Below are 25426 nucleotides of genomic sequence, written 5' to 3' on the forward strand. Positions count from 1 at the left end.
CTTTAAATTTTGAAAGACCTTTTAGATTACACAAGTGGTTCTTAGAGCCATAACATTTGTAGTGGCTGTCAGAACAGAGAACAGAACAAAGAAGCTAAATTGAAAAATTCAGATTAAGGAAAGCGATTTAGGGTTTTGTCTATGCAGTGAGTTAGTACACAGTAAGCCGGGGTGTGAATGTATAGGACACTAGCTTGCCACGTAGTAACTTGCCAGGGGGACCCTACTGTCATGCACTAAAAGGTCTGTGTCAAAGAACACTTTGGAACTTTAGTGTGTAATAGCAGGGTCCATGAAGCCAGTTAGTGCATGGCAAGCTTTTTTGCTGTAGATTCACACTCTGTCTTGCAACACACTAACTTGCTGTACAGACAAGCCCTAACATAAAACCGTATGTGACTAAGTTTTAAGACATGTTACCTCACAACTACTGAACCATTTTCCTTTGTATTTAGCTGAGATTACACTGTGAGCTACATATTTCTTTTGATCCACTGAGCTATTGTTGCAAAATCTATGATCAGAAAATATGGGAGAATTGTGTGAAAAGGATGGCTTGCATTACATGCCCAGAGAACTCAAACCCAGTTGAGAGGGCTGTTCTGATTTCTAAGGGTACTCACTGAATCAGATCATCTCCTGATTGATTTGCATATTCCTCTGTGCAACCAGCATTCATAGAATCATAGAAACATAGGACTGGAAGGGGCCTCCAGAAGTCATCAAGTCCAATCTCCTGCTCTGTGGCAGGACCAAGTATATCTAGACCATCTGTTACCGGTGTTTGTCCAACCCATTTTTAAAAACCTCCAATGATGGGGATTCCACAGCCTTCCTTGGAAACTTATTCCAGAGCTTCACTACACTTATAGTTAGAAAGTTATTCTACTATCTAACCTACATCTCCATTGTTGCAAATTAAGCCTATTACTTCTTGTCCTACCTTCTGTGGACATGGAAAACAATTGATCACCATGCTTTTTATAATAGTCCTTAACATATTTGAAGACTGTTATCAGGTCACCCTCAGTCATCTTTTCTCAAGGCTGTCACCACCGCATCATGGGGATCCAGACCTAATAGTCAGAGCCAGAGTCTGCAGTCATAAGACAGGAGTCAGCTGGGTCAGGATTCCAGGAGATCAGAAGTAGGAGACAAACTGGAGATCATAACTACAAGTCAGAAACCAGAGTCAGGCTGGGTCAGGATACCAAGGGGTAGGAGGCAGGAAACAAATTGGAGGTCCTGAACCACAAGTCAGATGCCAGGAGTCAAGCTAGGTCAGGATACCAGGAAATCAAGGAGCAGAAGGCACACAGTACAGAGCAGGGTGGAGCCTAGTTGATCAGAAACTTTCCTGTTCCTGCCACTGGCTTAAGTAGGGCCAGAGACCCAATCACCTGCTCTGGGGCTCTGCCAGTCTGACCTCAGAGGCAGAGCGTCACCCTGGGGCTGGGCTTCATAGGTATGCCATTTTTAGGAAACTGTTAGGTGGGGGGTTGGAATATGGTTTCTCCCATGGACCCTGAGGACATAGGTTTGAGACCCCTGAGTAATGACAAATACTAAACATGCCCCATTTTTCAACCTTTCCTCATAGGTCAGGTTTTCTAAACATTTTATCATTTTTGTTGCTGTCTTCTGGACTCTCTCCCATTTGTCCACATCTTTCCTAAAGTGTTGCACCTGGAACTGGAAACAGTACTCCAATATACGCCTCACCAATGTCAACCACAGCATTGTTGCATCCCATGTTGTTACACAAAACATTCTTGTTAATACACCCCAGAATGAAATTAGCCTTTTTCATAACTACATCACATTGTTGACTCATATTCAATTTGTGATCCACTATAATGCCTAGTTCCTTTTCAACAGTACTAGCCAGTTATTCTCCATTTTGTATTTGTGCATTTGCTTTTTCCTTCCTAAATTGACATACAGTAGAACTTCAGAGTTACGGATACTTCGGGAATGGAGGTTGACACACCAGGCCAGGCTTCAGCAGCAGCTGAGCTCCCTCCTCAGCTCTGACAGGCAGCTTCTTTCCCTGGGTCGGACTGCAAGCTTGTCACCCTCCCAGCAGGATGGGGGGTGTGTGTGAGAGAGAGTCCCATTCCTTGCAGCGCAGGGTGGGAGGTGTGTAAGCAGTTCTGCTGGCTCTGGTTTCCTTGGGCTGGCAGCCCCAGCATCTTCACCTCTTACTGTAGCTGTAAGTGGGGGTGGGGACAGGCAGCCCAGATGTGCCTACCTTTAAGATGCAATGCAGGCACGTTTCAATATTTGCTTTTTTTCTCTCTCTCTTTTCTCTCTGCTGCTGCCTGATTGGTTACTTCCAGTTTCACATGATGTCCAGTTGACCAGTCAGTCCGTAATTCTGGTGTTCGTATCTTTGTGGTGCTACTGTACTTTGCACTTGTCTTTATTGAATTTCATCTTGTTGAATTCAGACCAATTCTCCAATTTGTCAGGGTCATTTTGAATCCCAGTCCTGTCCTCCAGCATGCTTGCAGTCCCTCCCAGCTTGGTGTTTATAAGGATACTCTCCACTCCTTTATCCAAGTCATTAAAGAAAATATCGAGTAATACTGGACCCAAGACTGACTCCTTCAGGGCTCCACTAGATATCCCCACTCAGTTTGAAAACAAACTATTGAGTATGGTCTTTCAACCAGTTGTGCGCCCACCTTATAATAATTTTATTTAGATCACATTATTCTGGATTGCTTATGAGAGTGTCCATGGGACTCTGTCAAAAGCCTCACTGAATCAAGATGTATCATATCTACAGCTTCCCTCCCCCACATCCATTAGGCCAGTAGCCCTGTCAAAGGAGGAATTTAGGTTGGCTTCGCAAGATTTATTCTTGACAAATACATGCTGTCTATTCCTTATAACCCTATTAATTCTAGGTGCTTACAAACTGATCGTTGAATAATTTGTTCCAGTATTTTTCTAGGTATCAAAGAGCTAAACCTTGCTATATGGTGCTGGTTGGCTGGTATCTGATTATTTGTTAGAGTATGACCTTAAGCACAGGGCCTTGTGAATCTCTGTGCTGCTGTAGGCAGCTATTGAAAGTGGGGCTTAGAAGGGCTGCAGAAGACTCTGTCCCAGCAACACACAATGGAGGTTATAGGAAGGAGCAAAAAGCAGGGGTTGCAAGAGATACTGGAAGAGAAATCTTCAGGAGATGCTGAGAGTAAGGTCAAGAACTGGGTTACTGGGATGTGGCAGGGAGCACAATTGGCTTAATCCTATTCTCATTGAAGCCCATGAGAAAATGCATGGCAGGAGCGGACTACAACTAAGTACCTTGAGATGTTTGTATGAAAAGCACTTATCAGTGTAAGATATTATTTATAAAACATAGACCTTGCTTTGACAACATCTCATATTCTGTTACCCAAATATAGTTCTGTGTGTTGCAAAAATCAATCTTCACAACATGCTCTGAAAACAATTACTTCTTTGTCAGTATGAAATATTAGTGAATAAGAAGAATCATAAGCCTTTGCAGATTAGTAAATAAAAGATCTATTGTCCTATAAATATTTACATTTAATAATTGGGCCACACCATTTGCAATGCATACATTCAATTTCATCCTTTTCTCTTGGTTTGTTTGTTTGGGTTTTTTTTAACTTTCAAATACTTCCTTGCATTCTGAAACTTATTCTGATACAGATTTTTGTTTTCTTCACATTTTAGTATATCAAATCTGTAAAACCTTATCTGCTAACAGCTTGAAATGTGTATGTGGTGGGTGTGAGGTTCATTAATACGTTCAGATACATATGCACTTCAGAACATGCGTGCGTGCCTGTTTGTTTATTGTGTAATTTATAGACGAATACGTAGCCTTACTTCAACAGGCATCTTTGCACGTATACACAGATTAATGTATTATCGCAATATATATATCTCATGCAATGTACTGTATTTTCCTCATAAAACAAGTTATTTTTATATATTTGAATGATACAAAAGTAGAGTGAAAATTGGAAAAAAACAAATAACACTTTTTGGAAAACCCGGAATTTTCGGTAAAAATCGGTTGAAACTGAAAACAAAGGGGCTTAAGTATGCGTAAGGTCAGGAAACCTAGCTCCAAACCAAGAAAGCAGAATGTATTCTATATAAGTTCTAATACATACCATGATTGTTACTGTAGTATGTGCCTTCCACTAGTGCATTAAGTAATGTGATTGACATCTGTCACATTTGTTCTCTTATCCTCTCCCCGGGATAGAAGTGTTTTGTTTTTTCAAATGTTTGTATAATACACAGATACACAAACACATTGCCATATATTTGTTAGAAAGGCAGTTTTAGAAAATGTCTTTTTTTTAATTTCTGTTTTTAAATTTTCATAAAATTCAGGGAGGTCACTGCCCTGCTGCTTCTGATGGTGCTGGCAACATGTAGGGGGCCAGCTAGAGCTGGTGCCCGCTGCTGCTGTGTTCCACTGGTGGGAGGGAGGAGAGAGTCACATCCCCAAACACACACTCCAGAGTCCATGGAAAGCCATTTTCATGGGTGTTGAAGGAATGAGGGTGTGTAGCCTGAAGGAAAGGTCTTGGTTTATGCAATTATGGAAGCAGCCACTGAGAGTGAGGAAAGAGGAGTAAAAAGCAACTAGTGAGTAATAAGGGGCACCTCAAATTATCCCCATGCTGCAGTGTGCTCCATCAATACCTGACTGCTATACAGCCACTTGGGACAATAGCCAATTATTCATAATTTAGAGCAGACTCAGGTAGTTGTTGCAGTGTGCACTGAGAAATGAAAGCTCTTTTCTCCTGATCCTTCAAAACTACTTAAATAAAAAATGCAGTGCCTCTTACAAATACAGGCAGTCCTTGTTTTGTTGTTCTTCACTTTAGTTCTTTCACAAAGACTCCAGTTCTTTTTAAAAGGTTGTAGTTACTCCGGGGATAGGTACTAGCGCTTGGTCCTATAATAAGCCTAGACAGTGCTTCTACAATTCTTCCCCAGCCCGCCACTCCTAAATCTGCAGTACAATAATCAATGAATATGTGTATTTTTTCTTGGAACTTTTGTATGCCTAGGTGACCACCTTTCTCACTTCTTTTCCCATTTGGCAAGCGTCAGCCTTGGACAAGTGGTTAGTACAGATAGTTATGCATTGTTATTCGCTGGAATGAAATTGTTTCCTGTTTTTAATCTATTCTCTCAGAATAGACCTTCAGAAACAACAAGTAATCTTTCAGGAAATGTTTCTTCTTCTAAATGTCTTCTGCAGCCCCATGTCTCCCACACTTTGTTACCTATGAACTAATCCCCTCCTGTCTACAGTTTCTGGAGGCAGTTCAAAGCTGTAGCAGAGCCTGTGCTAGCCAACACCACTGTCTCCAGGCTACTGCCAGATCATCTGCCCCTGTGGCAATGGTCAGTAGCAGTTCTCTTTGCTCTCAACCTTTCCCTTGCCTTTTTCTTCTTAGTCTTTTAGGCAGTAGCAAGCATCCTCTAATTGTCAGAGCCTACTTGACTAGAGCTCAGGCATCTTCAGCGGTCTTCCTGGCACACATCCCTATCCAGGACATTTGTAGAGCCTCAACGTGGTCCTCTGTCCACACATTCACAGCTCATTATGCTATCCCTCTGCAGGCCAGGGACGACACTGGGTTCAGCAGTCCCTATTCAGATACAAAACATTCCACATATTGTCTATCTTTTAAAATCATTACTTTTTTTTTTTCAGTGAAGGAGCATTTGCACAGCAGTTTAGCAAATACCACCTATATTTTAAAGTTTTTATTCTTTGAACTTTCACAGAGAATGAAGTAAAAAAAGACCCTAAAAGTACAAAGGAGCCAAAACCAAAAGTGGATCAGAAAAAGAACGTCAAAATGGTAAGCAAGAGAAATTCATACTGCTTTACATAAAAGTGTAGCGAGACATTCGTCCCTATGTTAGGACCATAATTGCAAACTATCTCACAAACATATTTCAGCCTTCTTTTTTTTTAATTTATTTCCTTACATTTTTCCTAAGACACATAAGTTAAGAAAAGCAATAGGGTAATTTGTTGTTCTTATCAGGGTCTTAGTTACACACACTGTAAGTGTGAGTTGGAGTGAAAACCACAGAATTTGTTAGAATCTTTTTTATTAATCTTTGCCAGTAACTGCTGAGCTAGTTCTTCTTTGAGTGCTGGTGCCTATGTGTTTTCCACACCTGAGTATGCATGAGTGCCATGTGCCCAAGTCCAGAAATTCTAACACGCAGTGTCCATTGGCCCACTTGTGTTCCCGACTAAGGGTATAAAAGGCAGCGCAGGCTGACACCTCTCCAGTTCCATCTTACTGCCGCATGGCCTGAGTCAGAATCTCTGTGTCCACAGAATTCTGCAGCTTTTTCTCTTGATAGAACCTGTAAATAAATATTTAATAGTTTCTATGTTTCATAACTTTTATATTAATCTAGTTAGAGTTTTATAGTATTGTTATTACAGCTTGTTTTTCCCTGTATTGGGGACTCCCTCCCCGTCACCTGGAACTATGCCCAGAGTCCCAGAGTTCAAGAATTGCGTCTCCTGCCCTTGTTCCTTCTCCACGAGTGACAGTCATCAATGCTGCCTCTACTGCTTGGGTGAGACATGTGTCTCTGGAAAGTGCAGACATTATGAGCTAGTTCAGGCCTCAGCTGAAGATGCAGCTGTGGGAACTGCAGTACTGCAAGCATCTTTGCTTCCAGCTTCTCACTCCCCTCCAGTCTAAGCATGGCTTGTCAATCCACCCACATGAGGAAGAAATGAAGGTTACTTACCTGTAACAGGAAGTTTTTTGAGATTTGTGATGCCTATCTGTATTATACAAATCTCACTCTTCGTCTCCTCTGCTTCAAATTCTGTTGGATTTGCAATCAGAAGAGGAACTGGAGAGGTGTTGGCCCACACTGCCTCTTATGCCATCAGTTGGGTATGGAGAGATCTACTGCACATTTGTAGGCCAATGGACACTGCTGCTTAGAATTTCTCGACTCAGGCTCATGGCACATATGCATACCCACATGTGAAATACAGACAGGGACCACACATCTTGAAGAACATCTAGTTACAGGTAACTAACCTCCATTTCCTTTAAATTCATATTCTGTGTATGAGCAAAGTATCCAGCATTAGATCAAAGTAAGCAGCTTCAAACAGACTTGAACTGCTTCTCCCCAACAAAATGTGCTTATGTTTTTGGTTTCAGTTGGCACTGGCATATTGTACCGCTTTTGGTCTAAGCCCCCAGACTTCAGTAAAGCATTTTAGTGTAGCTCATTTTGTCGGACACAATGTTGTGCAATATTGATATAACTACTGAATATTTTTGCATGGCAAAATATTTGTTTGTTATTTAATTGTAGGTACCCATTAACCGTATTCTACCACCTAACTGCCTGTCTGTTGATACACACAATTTTAAATGTATCCTTTCAAAAGGAACTATTAACCAGAATGTATGGGTTCAGATGATAGATTTCATTGTTTACACCTCCTTAGCTATAGGTCAGATGTTGTGGATCCATATAATGAAGCAAAAGAAGCAGGTAATATATTTAGAAAATATTTTCTCCACAACCTAAAGGTTTTGTGGGTTTGGAACATTTTTATAGTAAGTGATGAACTTAAGACAAGGTAATTGACATAACAGGTCATCCTCATAATGTTGCTTATGTTTTAATTATTTTTCTAATTATATAAAAATAAAAACCTGTTTCAGATTCAGTCAAATTAGGCTGCATTCTTCCTTCTTCATATAACTAATAAAATATGGAACCAACATCTCCCAGAAAATAATTATTGAAATAAACTTTCTCATTATATTTTCCCCACAAAATGTATAGCTCTTTAACAAGAATTTGTTTTGCTATTTTTGGATTAAATTGGTAAACTTAAGGCCTCGGCACTACTTAAGCATGCATTGGAGGTTCATGAGGAGCCACAGGAATGAGTGCTCTGTGATTTTCCTATGTGTTGCAGAAGAGATCTCCATGCAGGCCCTGCATAGGCTAGAACAGACTAAGGCTCTCGAGCTGCAACTGACCCTTGAATGTGTCTCCTGCAGCTCTTTCTAGCACATGATATTAAAACACTGTGTGATTTAATTATTAACTAATCTAAGTTATTAACCAGTCAGGATGCTTTTACTATGTTATTAAGCAATTGTAGAATACTTGGTCAGGCATTTTGCTGGGAGAATAATATATATGTTATATAAAAATAGTAAATGAAACAATGAATTCACACTACTGTGGCTCTTTTGGGTAATGTTGGGTAATGTTGATCACTAATTTGGCTCCTGAACCACTGAAGTCTGAGTATCACTGGGCTAGAGCAAAGGGTAGTGGTGGGAGTGAGGTAGAGGAGAGGTAGAGTGATCTACATTGGGAGCCAGTCATATTTCGATAACATGCAACTGATACAGAGGAGCTCTAGCTGCTACTCCAGTTCATAAGCTGCAGTGGAGGTCTGTGCTGCAACTCCATACCCTCGCATCAGGTTGTGAGGGCAAATTTCAGCTCCCAAACCCACTGTCCCTTGGCATTTCACCTGCACAGAGCCTGATCACTCTGACTTCATGTTGGTGATAAGAATTTCACCCCAGGGTAATAAGCTGGACTTTTTTCTTTTTTAAATAATTAATGTAAAACTGAAATTCTTACAATATTTAGTATGTAGCCCTTTTCCTCGCTTAACAATTGGTGTTAATAGTTTCATGTTTTCTAAATTTATAGAAAAGCAGCGTTTCATAAGTATCAAATGGTTATCTACAAGTGACAGCAAAGAGTGAATCAACACATTTCTAAAAATCGGTGTTTATTCTGCGTTCTTTGAAATGTAATCATACATAAAATCTTCTGTGACCCTGAGTATCCATTCAAAGTACCTGAAATGTTTGGTATAATAATGTAACTCTATCACTTAAATCCAGCCTGGAGGTTTGACACTTAAAACCTGTGTAAAGAAATAGAAGACAAAAAAAAAATCAAATTGTTTGGTTTCAAACTTACATAAACGCTGGGAGTAAGATTTTCAAAAGCACTTAGACCTCCCAAATAACCTCCTAGAAATGTGATACCAGTTTGCTGTACATTTGGAAATTTCATATTTGTGATTTAGTGAATCATTTTTTGTGAATCATATTTTGTGAATCGTTTAAAATTGAAAATAATGTTTTCTAGTTAAAGTTTGAAAAACAAAATTCTATGCATTCTATTGATAAATAAAAGCCATTATGCTAGAATTCTGTGTATATTTTATCACTTTTAACAAGAGTTATATTTAGAAGTCCTCTAGCCAAAGATTATAAATAAAACTCATGTAGTGATTAAAGCCTTGAAGTGGCATGTTATCTTGTGATTCCTTATAAAAGGTCAAGGATACAACAATAATCAAGAATGTCAATGTAAGGTCATTTAAAAATGGCCACTTCTTTCTTGTGGAGTGTATTTACCAAGGCTACGTGTATCAGTTACTGTGTTTGTACAGTATGACACAAAATATTTTCATAACTACCAATGTCACCTATTTTCCCACTGAAGACAATAATTTAATTTAATTTTTATTCAAATTTATTAGCAAAAGCTAATTTATTCAGCATGCTCAAAATATACTTAACTTTGGAATTTGAACCAGATAAAGTTATAAAAAAATAATCTTTAACAAAGGGGAAAATATTGCTCCAGCCTTAGCATATAACAAATGTTATGACTTTGGGACACGTTGCTCTACCTAATTTCTCTTTGATAGCAGAGCAGAAATAACTGATTCTGAAGTTTTGGAGGAGCTGCACGTAGGAAATTATAGCTACATGTACATAGAAAATATAATCAATATGGAAAAGACTAATTAAACTGTAACTAAAACTGAAGGGTTGTTTGGTTTTGAGTTTAGTCTTGTGAAATGTGTTAGACTGAGAGCTCTGGAAATTGAATTCCATTTTGTATATAGGTGCTATATAATTCCTATCACCAGAGTATCTGAGCCCCTAAAGCAGGAATATTATGAGCAGTGCAATGTTATGTTAACTCTTGACACAGAAGAACCATCTTTAGAGCTCATTTTTATACCTATTCTATCCTTGACTTCTCTCCTAGGTTATCTTTGTATCCCTCTCAGTCATAAAATGTGCCATCACACTTGGCACTAGCTGGCACCTTTAGCTTTAGTCAGGATTAAGACCTACAATTGACAGGGCATATCGACTGGACTTTTCTCATGAAAAACTTTAGACTGAAGGATGATAGAAATAAAAAAATTGTATTGCCAGCCTCTGCGTGTTAGAAATTTAGGCTGCATTGCATACTCTATATTACGTTAAATGATTAAATTCTTATGTTACAGAAGCAGTAAGTCCTTCCCAAAAAATAAAGGAAATCCTAGAAAAATATCATGACCAATTTACACCACACTGGGAAGGAGTTATTGGTAGCATGCATGTTCCAAGGTTTGTTATGGCTCTTCTATATTTCTCTCTTTTTTCAAAGAGGTATTTCCCAGAGGCCCCAGTCATGACTAGGACGCCATTGTGCTAGGTGCTGTGCAAATGCATAGGAAGACATCGCCCCTACCCTAAGCATAGCTACAGATTTATAGATGGAAGAATTTAAAGAAAGAATCCAGAAGACACACCTGTAATACATTTTGCCATATTGATCACAAGCAAGGTTATAGTATGTATAGGGGTATTCTATTGTTAGCAAAATGGCACTGTCCTTCTTGATTGTAATAAAATTACCATAAATGGAACTTGGGAAAAAACCTTCTTATCTAAAATAATGGAAAGCTGGAGAAGACATATACAAGGAGTTTGAGAGAAAGTTATAAAGTGTATACATAGACAAATTTATAACATTGGCATTCTAGCAATATCACTCTGACAAAATAACAGGAGGTTACAAGTTCAGGTAGTTCAGATCACCACCCGTCCATCTTACAAGTACTTTCATCTTCACTGAATTAATAAATCAACAATTTTGGAACCAAATATTTGAAAACTATATCATTTTCACACTAACTATAGGATTGTAATATTGTAGCACAGACTTCTGAAATAAAATAGTGCAGATTCATCCTGTAGTTTACAATTTCAAGAAGACCTGATGATGGAATTAATATTGTTTCATATAGGTGGTTCACTTAGCTTCATTTATAATTACTTCAATTTTAGGATCATCTCTTTCCACACCCCAATTCCTTAGCTCCCTAATGAGTGTATCTCTGCTAGTCCTTGAGCATTCCCTTTGAACATTAAAATAAATACTGTATCTCAAAGAATTGGGGATTGCACAGTATATACTCCCTTGTTCCTCTGTAGAATAGTCCCTTAAATCTCAAAAGCGCAGTCCATGTCTTATTTACTGTGGGGTGTTGTATTACTATGGTAAAGTATACAATTTAGCTAAGTAAATTATTGTGTAATAGTTCACACACACTGCTGTTCAAATTCTGTACCATAACTGAAGTCTTCTCTCTCTTTTGTCTTTTTACTTTTCAAACAATTTTTTGTTGAGAAATTGACATTGAAATATTTTGTAGAGATGTATCCAGAAAAATATTACTGTAAATCAACTGTCTGGTCTAAATAGCTTACCTTTCTTTGCAGTCAAGCTGAGTGGGAGCAGCTTCTGAATAACTGCAGTGCGTTTCTGTTCTATGGAATGGAAAGATTCTTGTCTCATATTTTACTTAACAGATTCATTGCTATGAACATCCCAGGTGAGATAAGGAAGCTGAAAAAACTATATATTTTGTTCTCTTACCTTGCAAAGTGTCATAAAATTCTATTCCATGCCAAATAATTATGAGAATATTAGGCTTATGCAATGAAAGGTACAGTTTAACACAGAGCTAAGGGACCATGTTCTTCATTCAAGAAGTTCTTCATTCAACATGTGGAACAAATAGCCATTTAAATTCCTGTTGTTTGCTATCTGTTAGAATAGTCTTAGAATTTAAGCAGTGAGAATTTAACACTGCTTTTGGGACGGAGGGGTTACTGTCAGACTTGCTTGCTGTTTTTATTGTTGGACATATTTTTCTTCTTCCTGAAATTTAGTTTCTTCCCATTGGGTCCAAATTTCTCAAAAAGCCACATATTATAAGGTTAGGAGTAAAATTTTCAAAAATTGCCTCAGATTTTGGGAGTCCAAGATCTGATTCTCAGAGTTTCTGAGCGCTGACAGCTCCGAGTTGAGTTAGAGTTGGAGATGGTATCTATAAATTACACTTTACATGTTTCGAGTTGAGCACTGAAAATTAGAGTTCACTTTTGAAAACATGGGCCTAAATGATATGTCTCTGGTAGTCTTGTTTTATAGTCCCCTGAAAAAGCAGGGAAATGCCTTTCCTATGTCTAGAATGATGGTGCTTCTTGAATGCTGAATCAAATTTCAAGTGCTAGGAAAAGTCTAGTCCCCCTATTTTATCAACAGGAAATTCTAAACATGTTGATAAAGACACCACCGGAACAGAAAATATGTGAGACAGATGTTGTGTGATTTCCAGCACTTCTCCATGGACAGAGACCATAGTGCAGGGGAAACACAGAGGCTAGTGATACAATATCTTATATTTTCTCAGAAAGCTTTGGTAGATTTGTCAGTTACTCAGATGCATTTTTACCAATGTGGTGATGGCTTTCATCCTCACTGGAAAAGAAAACAAGTCTGTTTCCTGTGTCTGTTAAATTTCTCTGAGCCTGTTGAAAGACCAAAGTCTTCTATTTTCAGAAGCACCCAAGTGTCTTAGAAGCCAAAGTCCCATTTTCAAAAATGACTTTAAGCACTTAGTAGCGTAGGTGTTAATGTTCTTTTCATGTGGCTACCGCTTCTATTCCTTTAAAATATAGTTATTCCTATTAGAGGCTGCACAGTATACCTTTTACAGGGAATTAATCCTGACAGATCCATTAGGGGCATATTTAAGGATTTGAGGCCAGATTTTTCAAGGTATTTAGGCACCTAAAGAGGCAGTTAGGCACCTACTGGGATTTTTAAAGGACTTAGGCATGAAACACCCATTAATTTCAAGTGTCTTTACAAATCTGGCCTCAAGCCCTTAAATATCCACTGTACACAGTGTATCTGTCGGGGTAGCTGCACAATCTTTCCACTTTCTGGTCATCTACCCAACTTTCCACAGGTTGACAGCCCATGAGGTCATTTAATGTTACCTGTAGGCTGAATTGGGTACAGAGCTAATTTTCATGGAAGCTAATAAGTATTAATTCTTATGACCCTCCACTGACCTATGTCTGCAAACATGGCATTATAATTCTCTCACTAAATTTTCTGTAAGTGAAGATTGTTTCTTGCCATCCTGGCTACAATTATCCACATTTCACAGTTTTTCAAAGGACATGAATATTTATTTAGAAAGGATAAGTTAGCTATTCGAATTCCAATAGCTTCTTGTGTTTTTCCTTAACAAATATTCAAAAACAGTACAGAAAAGGCATTGGTAGTGAATTAGTCTGCTATATATTCCTTGATTTGGTCTCACTGACCATGTAAATTAACTTAACGCATTTGGAAAAATCACATTTGATTTGCAAAATGTGATTATCTATCTGAATAGTAGAAATATTCGTAAATCTCACTTAAATTTAATTTGCTTTCAGACAGACAACTGACAAATGAAGCAGAGATCCCTGTCATTTGTTTGTAAGAATAAATAGGACCCTTCTGGATAAAAATCACATTGAACCAAATTTTGCAACCTTAAGCAGTATTTACTCATGCAAGTAAATCCTACTGAAATCAGTTCTTCTGAGCTTGAAAGGGTTGCAGAAATGAGTCCTGTAAATTTATTATTATTATTATTTGTTTACTATTTGTATTACCAAAACACGTAGGAGCCCTGTTCATGAACCAGGACTCAATTGTGCTGGGTGCTGTACAAACACAAAACAAAAAGACGTCGGGTAGTAGTAGAAAGTGATTATTCAAATGCTTTTCCTTAACCAATAGCTGAATATACAGTTATGGCAGAAGAAACAATAAATGTTTATATTGAAAACTGTTTATTCAATACTTTCACCAGAACAATATCATCAGAAAGGCACATGTTATCTATATTCATTTTGTAAATGCTGTTAAAACAACTAACTTTATTTTTCCAGAATGCCAGTTGATGATACTTTTAGATCTGATGCAGTCAAATCAGAGTTTCCAACGACTGGCAAAGCTTGATACACTCAAAAGGTAGCATAAATCTTACTTTATCCTGCAGATAGTCACAGTGCCACATTTTTTGTCTTTAAAAGCAAATTTAAAATTGTCTCCTCTGCTTCTGAAAGTGGGGTGGACTCAGATCTGAGTCTGGAGTGGGGAGTTTGGCTGCTTTTCTTCATGATCCTACAGAAGCCTTTTTTGCAGGTGCTGCATTGTATCAGGGTTCCACAGATGAGGACAGATCAAGGTTGTGAGGAGACAAAGGCAGGGGGGCAGAAACCTTCCCCACTGTCTTCTGAATTCAGGATTTTTAAATCAATCTAGTTAAACAGATACAGCCTTTCTAGCATAGAAAGGTACTTTAGAGTCCTTCTGAAGGTTTATACAATTAATACTTTGATACTAAGCCAAGTGTTTGTCTGCTAGAATAAATTGTTTTGGAATGCTAATTAACTTCCTTCCAGATGTTTAGTATTGCTGATTAAAGGTGTTAACCTTGAAGACAGCTAAGTATCTGCCTTGCTTCTAAATTTAAAGAGACAAAGCTTACACATTTATTTTATATATCTAATACAAATTATTGAGAGATTAAAATACTTTCCACTTTTCTGACTTCATCTGATAAATGTCCCACTAATAGGAAATATATAGAAAAGTCCCCCTAAAAATATAAAGAGTCATCAGTGAGTATCGCCACTTCCACTGAAAGTACCTGTACACCTTGCAAATTAAAATGTGCTGGATGTAAGATATCTAATACATAAATACACACGCACACAAAATAACTAAATATTTAAATCCAGTAACTAAGCCTGAATCCCCCTCTTTTACGTGAAAACAATTAAGAATGGTGCCTTTATTTCTCAAAGCTTTTTTCCCCCAAACACAGTCGTTCCCTAAATTAAGTCAAAAGACAATTTCTTAATGTAGGTTTTCCAACTGTGTACATTTGCAGTCTCATCCTAATAGATTATTGTATTTACCAGCCTGTTGCTGTCATCCTGCATCTCTTAAGTGGATGATTTATGGCTCTGACTGTGACAGTTCCCTGAAAGTTTAGAATAACTTCAATTAGAAGCTAAATCACATAACTTCATGTTCCCCCAAGAAATAGATAGCATCCTCCAAAGAGATTATAGAAAACCTTAACTGTTGTTTTATACAGGGATTACCATGAAATGCACATTGACAAAAAGCCAAATTCCATTTTTAAATTACTACAATTCCAATACTGTAAAATTTCACCTAAAAAAAAAAATCTATCAAAACTCCAAATCTCCAAATGTTCAGTTGCAGCAATTTCATTTAGTCCGGCTCCAGGGAGGAGAACATGTTTCCTTGTTTGTTGTTTCTGAATCTCCAAACTTTTTCAGCACTCGCTATAACCGCTTGTTTTCACTGCTAAAGTATCTGCATTTTTTACTGTGGGTAATTAATATGTGTGACCTATGTTGAGGTAAAAATACAGTAAGACCAGGGACTCTAGTTTAACTGCAAGGGCAGCCTGAAGTGCCTTGTCTTCATTGTTGTTTTACCTTGGGGTAGCTCACACATGTTATTACCACAAGGGAAACAAAATACAACTTTTTTAGCAGTAAAAAAGTAAAACTTTTTTAGCAGCCCTATCTCCAAATATGATGAAGCGTAGACATGCATCTCATGTAAGGAGAAGTCACTTCTCTTCTTCTTTTTCCTCCTCCTGAAGGTAAACATTGCCAACAACTCAGCATGCCTGTCTCCAAAGAACTCAGTGGGATTCTAAAGCCTACTGCACAGCCCCTTATCCACAACTAATGTGCTTTGTCTGTTATTCTTTCCTTTAATTTACTCTATTATCCTTCCCTAAACAGTAACATGGCAGTGCACAGTCTGCGAGGTCAGAGTTCACACCCTGCAAAGTTGAAGTAGAACTTAACATAGTAGTTTATATAGCATCCCATACTTAATACAAAACATTCCAACACATTTTCACTAAGAATTAAAAATGTATGAGAAAAATGCAATCCACCATTTACTGATATGTTTTGTATGGCAAAAGTTGAATAAAAGTCATTTTTGTCCTCTATATTCAAAATTGATTGATTCTATTATTCTTATACTATTGACTTTCTTTAGTCGTCTACATATATCTGTAGAGAGACCAACAGAGACAGCAATCCTTCTAAGCCTTACCGGTGTTCGTTCCATTATGGCCAACCAGTGGTATACACCCCTGCAAGAGAACGCAAAAAGGCTGGAAATCTTGTCTGAAAGTATGTACTTGTGGCAAATCTTACCTTAACACATTAGTCCTTAAAATTTTCTGATGCTTTATGTAGAATAGCACAATTCTTGTACTATCCTCTCTGTAGATCGAGGGCTGAGAGAGAGGCTGTGAAGACCTGCATGCTAATAAGTAGCAGGGATTGGCTGGCTATGCGGGCTTTCTGATCCCTCCTCCTAAAAACCCTGCTCAGAGCCCTACCTGTCCCCCATTAATGGAGAGAGAAGTGGCCTTGAGCTGCCGGACACTAGCAGCAGTTTACTATTTTGAGAAAATGTTCTGTGATGCCTTCAAGGAGAACATTAACTTTGTCTTCTTGCTTTAAGAATGTAAAATGAATGTGAGTGAAGGACAAGCTGCTGGTTATAAATTAAGAGCAAGACTTTTATAGTTAAGAGCAAGGTCTTGAATCATGAGAGCCACAGAGCAATCTGTAGGTGCTGCTAGGGCACAGCAAGGGAAACTACCTGAAAGTTACTAGCACAATCAGGCAGAACTATAACTAACTCTTAGTGATTTATATCATTTTGATTTGCTCAATTTTTAAAAGCTGAGGCACTGGTCTAAAAAAACCAGGGTTTGTATCTTCTTGTTTTTCAAAATTCTCATTAAAAGTTCATTAAAATGACAGTCATTCTTTTTAGATTTGTTACAAACTGGAAAAACAACTGGGCAGACCATTCGTGTTCTTCAAAAGTATACGATTGGAGTGGAAAAATCACCAACTGGAGGTAAGAAATACACTTCTGTATAATGTACAGAAACTGGCCTCTGATATTAACAAAGTTAGATGCTTGTAGTTTAACCACTATTACAATTCTTTGTTACAATGCAAGAGAGGAAAAATGTGGCCACATCAAGTGGCTCCTGTCTTCAGTTGCACTTCTCCCTCAGTTGATTTACTGCAAAGCTAAAGGTAAGATTGGAAATAAGTATGTTTTAAACAAAGGAACATCAGGAGAATATTGTGGTTTTGAAAAAAGGCCTCCACTAACTAGGAGATAAGAATATATAATTACAACAATTTTTAAAACATTTTGCAGTTGATATGTACATCCACAGTTCATGGAGGGAGTTAGGGGAAAGAGAAGAGCTTAAAAGTCAGACCTTGTAGACCGATGCACACAAGATAGTCAAGGTGAACTAGTATCTTAGAGTGTCTAATATGTACCAAATCATAAATTGTTTTAATCACCATATAGTCGTAATATATATAAGAAACATATTAATTCAACATATATTAAGACAAATAAGTCTTAATCTCACATTTTCGGACTATCCAGGACAACGTTGATTCTGCTTCATAATCTGGGTCCTGGTAAATCGCTGCATTACTCTATTTTTATGCTGATAAAAATTCATTCTATTTAATCTAATGGTGTACATTTTATATAGCTTATTACATAATGGCATCATTTCTAGAGGTTCTGAGCACCTGCAATTGCCATAGACTGCAGCGGGAGCTGCTGGTGCCAGGAGTCTCTGAAAATCAAGCTTTAATTTATGCATATGCCATGGAGAATGGATATTTGGAAAATTTCTATAATTTAGTAAGGTACTTTTCAAGTTTAGTTTCTATGGAAAGCTTAATTAATCTTTACATTTTATGAAAACTTCTTCACTTGATTCCAGCAACTTCTGAATTTGGTTTCATTTGACATATGCAGTATGTATTTGTAATAAAGTAAACTGAACTATCTCTGCATGAAGTAAATCTATTATTATATAAAATTACTTCCATAAAAATGCAAATTCTCAGTAGGAAGTAATGAATGTGACTCACTCTTTATAGTGTTCTCTGCAGTTTCCAATCTGTATTTATCAACAATGTACTGTGTGCAGTCTTACTGCCTTGGGTGTGCTGTCATACACGAAATAGAGTCAGAGTAGATCAATACGTAAGTCACACCTCCCTGGAAAATACAATATGGTTGGTGATTAAGTTGGTGGCACTCTCCCGTCTGAAGCCCCAATCCTGCAAACAGTTACTCATGTGTTTATCATTAAACGCATTAGCAGTCCCGTTGTGGTCAGTGGGACTACACACAAATTTAAAATTATACATGTACATAGGTGTTTGCAGGCAGAGGGCCTTAGTTAGTATTGAATTAATAACATGTTTAAAGGGGGTGTTTTGCTGGTATAAGTGCAGTCTAACAGATGAGAATTAAAGCTAAGGTCCTGACTACATGTGCTGACATTCAGTGGCAATTTTTGGAAAAGTTAGGGGTACCAAGGCCAGTAATATGACCAAAATCTAATCTGGGTAATTACATTTTGCCTATGTAAAATTTCCTGTTTGGTAGCTTTACCACAATTAGCCCAAATCCTCACCAACATAGTGTGATTATTTCCCATGAAGTCTGACTGATATAAAATTTCATTTGTGTGAGTGGCAAGCAGTGCTAAGAGCATGACAAACATGAAATATACTCATTAATTTTACATTTTACAGCAAGTAGTAAATTACAGTGATGTGGCTGCAGATCATGGCAAAATCTCTACAAATACAAAATAAGTTCAGCCTGCTTGGTAGAAGGTAGCTACTAGAAATTCTTCTCCGTACAGGGTAATTTATAGAGGAATTTCCACCTGCTGGCTTTGGGGGAGACCCCCACAGGGGCAGTCCTGGACTTATCTGTCTATTGGTTTTTACTAACATAGCATCATAAATCATATTCCATTTACAAAGTTGTGTAGAAGTTGCCAAAGTTAAGGCTTCTGCCTGTAAAGTACAATAAAATAACGCAATTGTTCTTGGTGAAAAGCCAACAAAATCCTCACTTTGCTGACTTATTGTAGTAATGATTTGGGGTAGTGGGAAGACTAAAATCATAAGTATTGTCTGAGTTCTCTCTGTTCTATACTCAAATGTCCTTAGTGTGTATTGATCATAATTTCAATGTAAAACAGAGGAATGCAAAAATACTAGAATATTTAAGCAAACAGAAGGCAAAAATACTATATTGTAAAATATTCTAATAGGTATAATTGTAAATAACAGTTTTTTTGAATATTTTCTAGTGGAAGAGAATTCTAAGAATTCTTCTAGTGATGAAATCGAAAACCAGATCATTCCCAATCAGTCAAACCTTCCTGCAATTCAGCCTTCATCTTTCAATTGTGTATTATATGGGCTGCCCAACATAATTGTTACGTGAACTCATATCAGGTTTCTATATGTAAATAGGAATACGTGATATTGGCCTTATCTTGAAGGCTAGCATTTAGTCAGTCATCTTAAGTACTTTTTGTGTAAACTAATAAGAACTGAGTTTAAGAATATGCAAAGCGTGTTAGCTAATTTACTTTGTTTTAGATCTGTGTACTGATATTAAAGTATCAAAGAAGGTTTTCATCAGAGCTTTCTGTTATTGAAAATATGTAGTTCTCTGTGCTCTTCTGTTGTTGATTAAAGTCTTTAAAAACAAATCTTGGATTTCTGCTTGTGATTACTCCATTATTTACCTCCTGCTTAAAAAAGAGCAAACATATTGGTTTTCATGTCACAAACTTGTGCGATGAGACTCAAAAGTATTTTTTAATTGACTAACTTTCCTTTGAATAATTTATAACAGCATTGACGAAGTTCTCAAATCTCTCCTGTGGGTCACAAAATTCCAGAAAACTCATTTGCAATCAACTATGTTGTGTTGAGCAAAAATAAGGTATATTTTCCACGTCCTTTTGCATTACTTGCTCTGCATTCACCTACAATAGTATAAATAGTGATTGGATTTTCCAGGGCCACACACAGATGTGGGAAGGGAGCTCAGCAATGGGAGCCCAACAATGGGAAAGGCCAGCCTCTTACCAGCACTCCTGATCTTGTCACACCTTTACTATATTGCTGACAATGCTTTGTCCTACAGTCACAGCCTAGAGAACACAAGATTTGGGCACATTCTAAAGCCAGTGATGTGGCAGCAATTATAAAAGTACTCAATGGAGTTTTGTACAGGTACAAGTCACTAAAATTCCTTTCCCCTATCCTACTTAGTAGATTGTGCCCCATTTTAGGGGACCATGTATATTACTTAACCTTTTCTTTCCTGTATTACTTTAACAGTGAACATCAAAAAAAAGCTCGACACCCAGACACACCATTTAATGTCCATGGAACCTGACTGAAAATTTTTCTAGGGTGTCCTATTATGAGGTAATTGATCTTTTCCCTAGTGTATAGCAGTAAACATGGATAACATTTGCTGGCCTCCAAAATAAATGAAATAAAATAAAATTAATTAACTAACTAACTAATAAGGGAGTATAAATTATGTGTCCTACACTACCTAAAATAGGGATGTAATATTTAATTGGTGCTGTCTGTTCATAGGTTTCATTGATAATATAAAAGCATCTTTTATGTAGAACTACTAAATTAACCACATTCCGAAATAATTGTAAATAGGCAGATTTCGTTTGCCTTATGCTTAGTCAGTCACCGGTGGAAGTTTTTATAACCTTTTTTGTACCAATAGTAATAAATGCAAAATAATTTAGAACTTAGTGAAAATATAAAGCTTTGATCATCATTTCAAACAAAAAAGTTTTAAAATACTCTTTTTTCCCAGCAAGGCAGCCAAGCCTGTTCCCTGTGATAAATTGTTTGTACTCACTTTTAAGGCATTAAAATGTCACTAAAAAGATACTGTTCCTGGCTACCATACTGTGCTAACGTTAATTAGAGTCTGATAGAGCTTTAAAGATTTGTAGCACATTATTATAAAATCACGACATGCAAAACATCTTTTTTGTTCACACAAGAATATCAATAAATTCTTCTCCACTACCAGAGGTTTATCAGATAACTTTATATGACCTGTAACTTCTATATCAAATTATTTGTTATAAAACACACAATGCTTTTTAACAAATGTATTCCATTTAAATTGAATTTTCTTCTCTAGTTAAACATTTGACTCAGTCACATTTTGTAAATGTATTGCCTTGCTTTCCTCTAGGCTTTTGGGAACATGCCAAAATTAAACCAGGCAGTGTTGGCATATAACGTTTTAAGTTATCAATGTTAAAACATAGGACTGATTCAGCAAAATAAGTTTTCTCTTCAGTCTTCTGTACTTTTCGAGATTCAGACAGCCACAGCAGATGGCCATATTTAGCATGGAATCCCACTTAATTATTCCCCATTTCCCATAGTCTTGCACACTCAGAAAAATCTGCTCCCCATTGGCAAGTGTAGCTGTCCAGGAGACAGAAAGCTCCCAACCTCCTATGCTCTTTTATTCCTGAGTCTCAGAAACACGAATTCTCTCTCCCATGGGCATGCATGTCCTAGGAGATAATCCAGGTATCTAAATGCAGCTACTCTTGCCCTGTCACAGTTAAATATGTAATGGCTATCTTCTTTTTGAGTGTGTGTGGATTGTTTTTGTTTTGTTTTGCATGTTTTAAATATTTAATAAAAAAAGCATGCAGTTAAAGGTCAGGGACTCCTTACTTGATTGAGGGATGCCTAGGAGTCCTGTACACTTTCAGTTACTGTTGTGGTCCACTGGGTGTCTTCTACCTCAGCTGTAATGTTGAAGGGAATTTCTCCCTTTTTCTTCAGTTGCTCTTTTTTGATGCCTCAAGAGGGGGCAGGAGTGAGGGGAATATGGTAATCAGGAAATAATCGTTGGGCATTGTAGCCCCTGTATTGCTTCTCATGGATGATATGCAGAATGAACCTGTCATCCAGAGAAGAGTCCAGAGTTTCGGTTATTCGTTCCTTACTGACAACCATTCAGTCAAAAAACTCATAAGACCCCTGCGCTTGTAATATGATGTCAGAACACACCTCAGGCTTTCATGAGTCCCCCAGCGGCATTCTTCAGTTGTTTCTGTGACAATCAGGATGGTAAATCTATCTTTGGGAGTCGGGCGGGGGGCAACATAAAGGCTGAGATTTTCAAAGCTATGTGACTAAGTCCCCTGAACTCCTTCGAAAATATACACCAAAATGTAGTAGCCTCTGTGGGACCGAGAGGCCTATGGTGTGTGTGTATGTGTGTGTGTTTCAGTAAATACAGAAGCGAATTTCCTTTGGATTGTGCCCTTTGAAGGATACTCTTGTAATGATTCGGTTACACCCTAAAATTGTGGAAACTAATGGTAAAGCTCTGCTAACAGAAAGAGAATTATCAGGTAAGAAATTTCTCAAACTCTCTAAGCCTCTCCAAAATCCTTATGCAAGCCCTGTGCATAGTAGAGTAATCATGGCAGACCATTAATCTTTGCTGTGGGTGGAAGCCCAACGAAAAATGCACAGGTCAGCTCTGCAATTCACTTCCTCTTACAGATCATTAGTGGAGGTGCTACATAAAACCAAATGTAATACCAATCCCTGTGGTACCCCAATAGACACTACCCTTCATCTTGATACATTGCATTATCCTGGTAGCAGCCTGCATTATCCTCTTTTCAGCCCAAGTGAATGTTCATATCCAAGCCCATTTGAATTGCTGCTTTACAAAATTTTGCGTGAAGATCTATTAAATGCTTTACTAAAATCATAATCTGCTGCATTCCGTTTACCCACCAGTTTTGTAATTCTGTTCTTAAAATGCCAAGGTTTTTCTATAGACTTTCTTCCTAAAATGCATCTTGCTTGTAGCTCATGGTTCCATAATCCTCTAGGTGTTTACCTATGTTTTTAACATGATTTTTTTTTCCCCACTAATTTACTCAGTATAGAAATTGAAGTTACAGGAGTGTAACTGCCAGGGTTACACTTTTCTTTATTGTAGTTTTGGATTACATTTGCCTTATTCCAGTCTTGCAATATTTCCCCAGTGGCCATGATTTTTCAAAAATAGTTGGTGGTACACTCAGTTCATTAACTAATTCTCTTTTTACCTACAGTGCATATCATGCAGACCACCTTAATTGTATGTTCAGAATTTCTCAGTACTCCTTTAACTGCGCCTTATCTACAGTTACTTTTAGAGCCTTCCTTCCTTACCAATTTTTCAATCTTCTTTCTCTCCCTTTCCACTTAGGCTTTTTAAAATGTATTCAGCTTCAGTCATTTTTGAATTACCATTAATGTTATCATCCTCATTTTATTAATGTATCTGTTTATCCCTATTTCTCCTTATCCTCTGATATATTTCTTAAAAACCTTTCTTATTTCCCTTGATCTATTTAGCCAGTGGTAACTTTTTTTCCTGTAAGCTTTAACTAAGTATTCTTGTAACTTTTTTTTTCCCCAGGACAGGATGTTTTTTAGCCTCAGATCTTTGAGCAGTTTGAAGCCACATTAGCCACTCCATTGTTTGGCATTTTTCTTTTTGAAAGGAACTTGACCCTGCTAGGCCTGAATTTTGATATGTTTTAGGCTTTCCCAGCTCTCTTCCACCATGATTGATTTTAATAATACTTACTATTTTAATTTCACAAAGTTTGCTTTTCTGAAATCTAATGTTCATTCTGGGAACCCATGGTCTCCAATACTGAATTTAAGTTACTCATCGTGTTCACTGGTTACATCTTTCTCAGTATATCTTGTTCTCAGTCAGTTCTTCCCAATCTGTATGAAATAATTCAACAATATCTCCTCTGTTTCAAGTCTGTGCTTTCTGAACCAAGGGTTTTTTCCTTTATTTATGTTTACTTTATCTTAACAAAGGAGCCTCTTCAATGCATGTTCGGCTACATTTGCCAGCACCCATACAGATAATTTAAATTCCCCGTGAGTACAGTGTTTGGTAACCTGGAGTACCTAAGTGGCCTGTAGTAGATATCCACAGGTATTTCTCTCTTGAATTCTCACCGAGAGAATTTACCCACATCTTTCTTCATCACATTATTTATTGTCAAATTGTAGTTTGTTGGCATTGTAAATATTTTTGACATATGGTGCCACTCATTCACTTTTTCTTCTCTTATCTCTATAATGGATAATAAAAGGGCTTGAAAAAGAGAGTACTCTTTTTTTAATTGTAAATCAACAATCCTTTCCTATTTTGCTACGTATGTCTTAATGAACTTACTGCATTAACTTTAGTATGCTTGAAGTACCAGCTTTCCAGACTTATGACAGGGCCAGAAAAGTTTCTTCACCTATTCAGAAAATTACAAAGGATGTTCTTCGATAATAACCCAAGATAAAAGATGCAATGCTGAAAAGGTTAAGAGAGACTGTTTAGCAGTGTCTAATATCAAAGTGTATTTAGCTTATTCAGTAGTTTACAATTGTGAATTTTATTTATGAAACTGATGTAAATATTTTATCTTTTGAAGTGACTTTTCCCAAAAATGTTCCCATTGGTATTGGATGCTTTGTCCCTAACTGCCAGGCGGCAACCTCTGTCAAAAAGATGAATGAGTACGTTTGAAAATTTCTCTGCAGTCTGACAGCACTACTTTATCATAAAACTTTGATAAAGAATAATGTCTAGATCCAGGAAACTATAGACCTGTAAGCTTGACTTGTTGGGAGGAAGATACTGGAAACGCTAATCAGGGATACAGCGGGGAACACCTAGAAATGTATGATTTATACTAATTAAGGATAGTCAGAGCAGAGGGCACGCATAACATTTGATCAAATTTCTTGAGAAAGTAACCAAAGTAGTTGACTTGTGGCCATGGTGTGCAGCCATAAACATGGGTTGCTGGGACTTTAATAAACCTTTTTATGCAGTACTGCACTAAAGACTACTTAGTAAGATCAGTAAATATAGTATAGCTGCTTGAGTGGATAATAAACTACCTTGAATATCAATGAAAGTGGGTACTCATGCAGTGATATAGGATGATTACTAGTCAATGCCACAATGATTAGTACTTGGTGGGTTTTTTTCCCTCTGTATTATCAGGTAGAAGCAATGTGCAGTAACATGATTAAATTTCCTGATACTATAAAAGCAGAGGGTCACTCAGTGCAAAGGCACAAGCTGGTAGAATTCAGAATGATTTGGAGAACCAAACAGCACAGACAAATGAATAGCTTTTATATTTCACTGCAAAGAA

General features: G+C 37.3%; 1 protein-coding gene across 8 annotated transcripts in view; it reads left to right on the forward strand.

The window, feature by feature from the left end:
* The window catches only part of CFAP46 (cilia and flagella associated protein 46), a 141051-nt gene extending 121211 nt beyond the window's left edge, over positions 1-19840 (forward strand). For 5 of the 8 annotated variants that reach the window (XM_073353952.2, XM_073353955.2, XM_073353954.2 and 2 more), the window contains 9 exons: positions 5800-5876; positions 7378-7438; positions 7525-7560; positions 10358-10460; positions 11619-11731; positions 14136-14217; positions 16303-16439; positions 17095-17181; positions 19475-19840. In XM_073353952.2, coding sequence (XP_073210053.1) covers positions 5800-5876; positions 7378-7438; positions 7525-7560; positions 10358-10460; positions 11619-11731; positions 14136-14217; positions 16303-16439; positions 17095-17181; positions 19475-19611 — 833 coding nt within the window. In that variant the 3' untranslated portion in view covers positions 19612-19840. Of the gene's footprint in view, positions 1-5799; positions 5877-7377; positions 7439-7513; positions 7561-10357; positions 10461-11618; positions 11732-14135; positions 14218-16302; positions 16440-17094; positions 17182-19474 lie in introns of those variants that run through there. The other 3 variants (XM_073353960.2, XM_073353959.2, XM_073353958.2) reach the window with 3 other exon arrangements.
* The last annotated feature ends 5586 nt before the right edge of the window (positions 19841-25426 follow it).

The sequence above is a fragment of the Lepidochelys kempii genome, chromosome 7 (genome assembly GCF_965140285.1).
Source record: "Lepidochelys kempii isolate rLepKem1 chromosome 7, rLepKem1.hap1, whole genome shotgun sequence".
In the NCBI taxonomy this organism is placed as follows: domain Eukaryota; kingdom Metazoa; phylum Chordata; order Testudines; family Cheloniidae; genus Lepidochelys; species Lepidochelys kempii.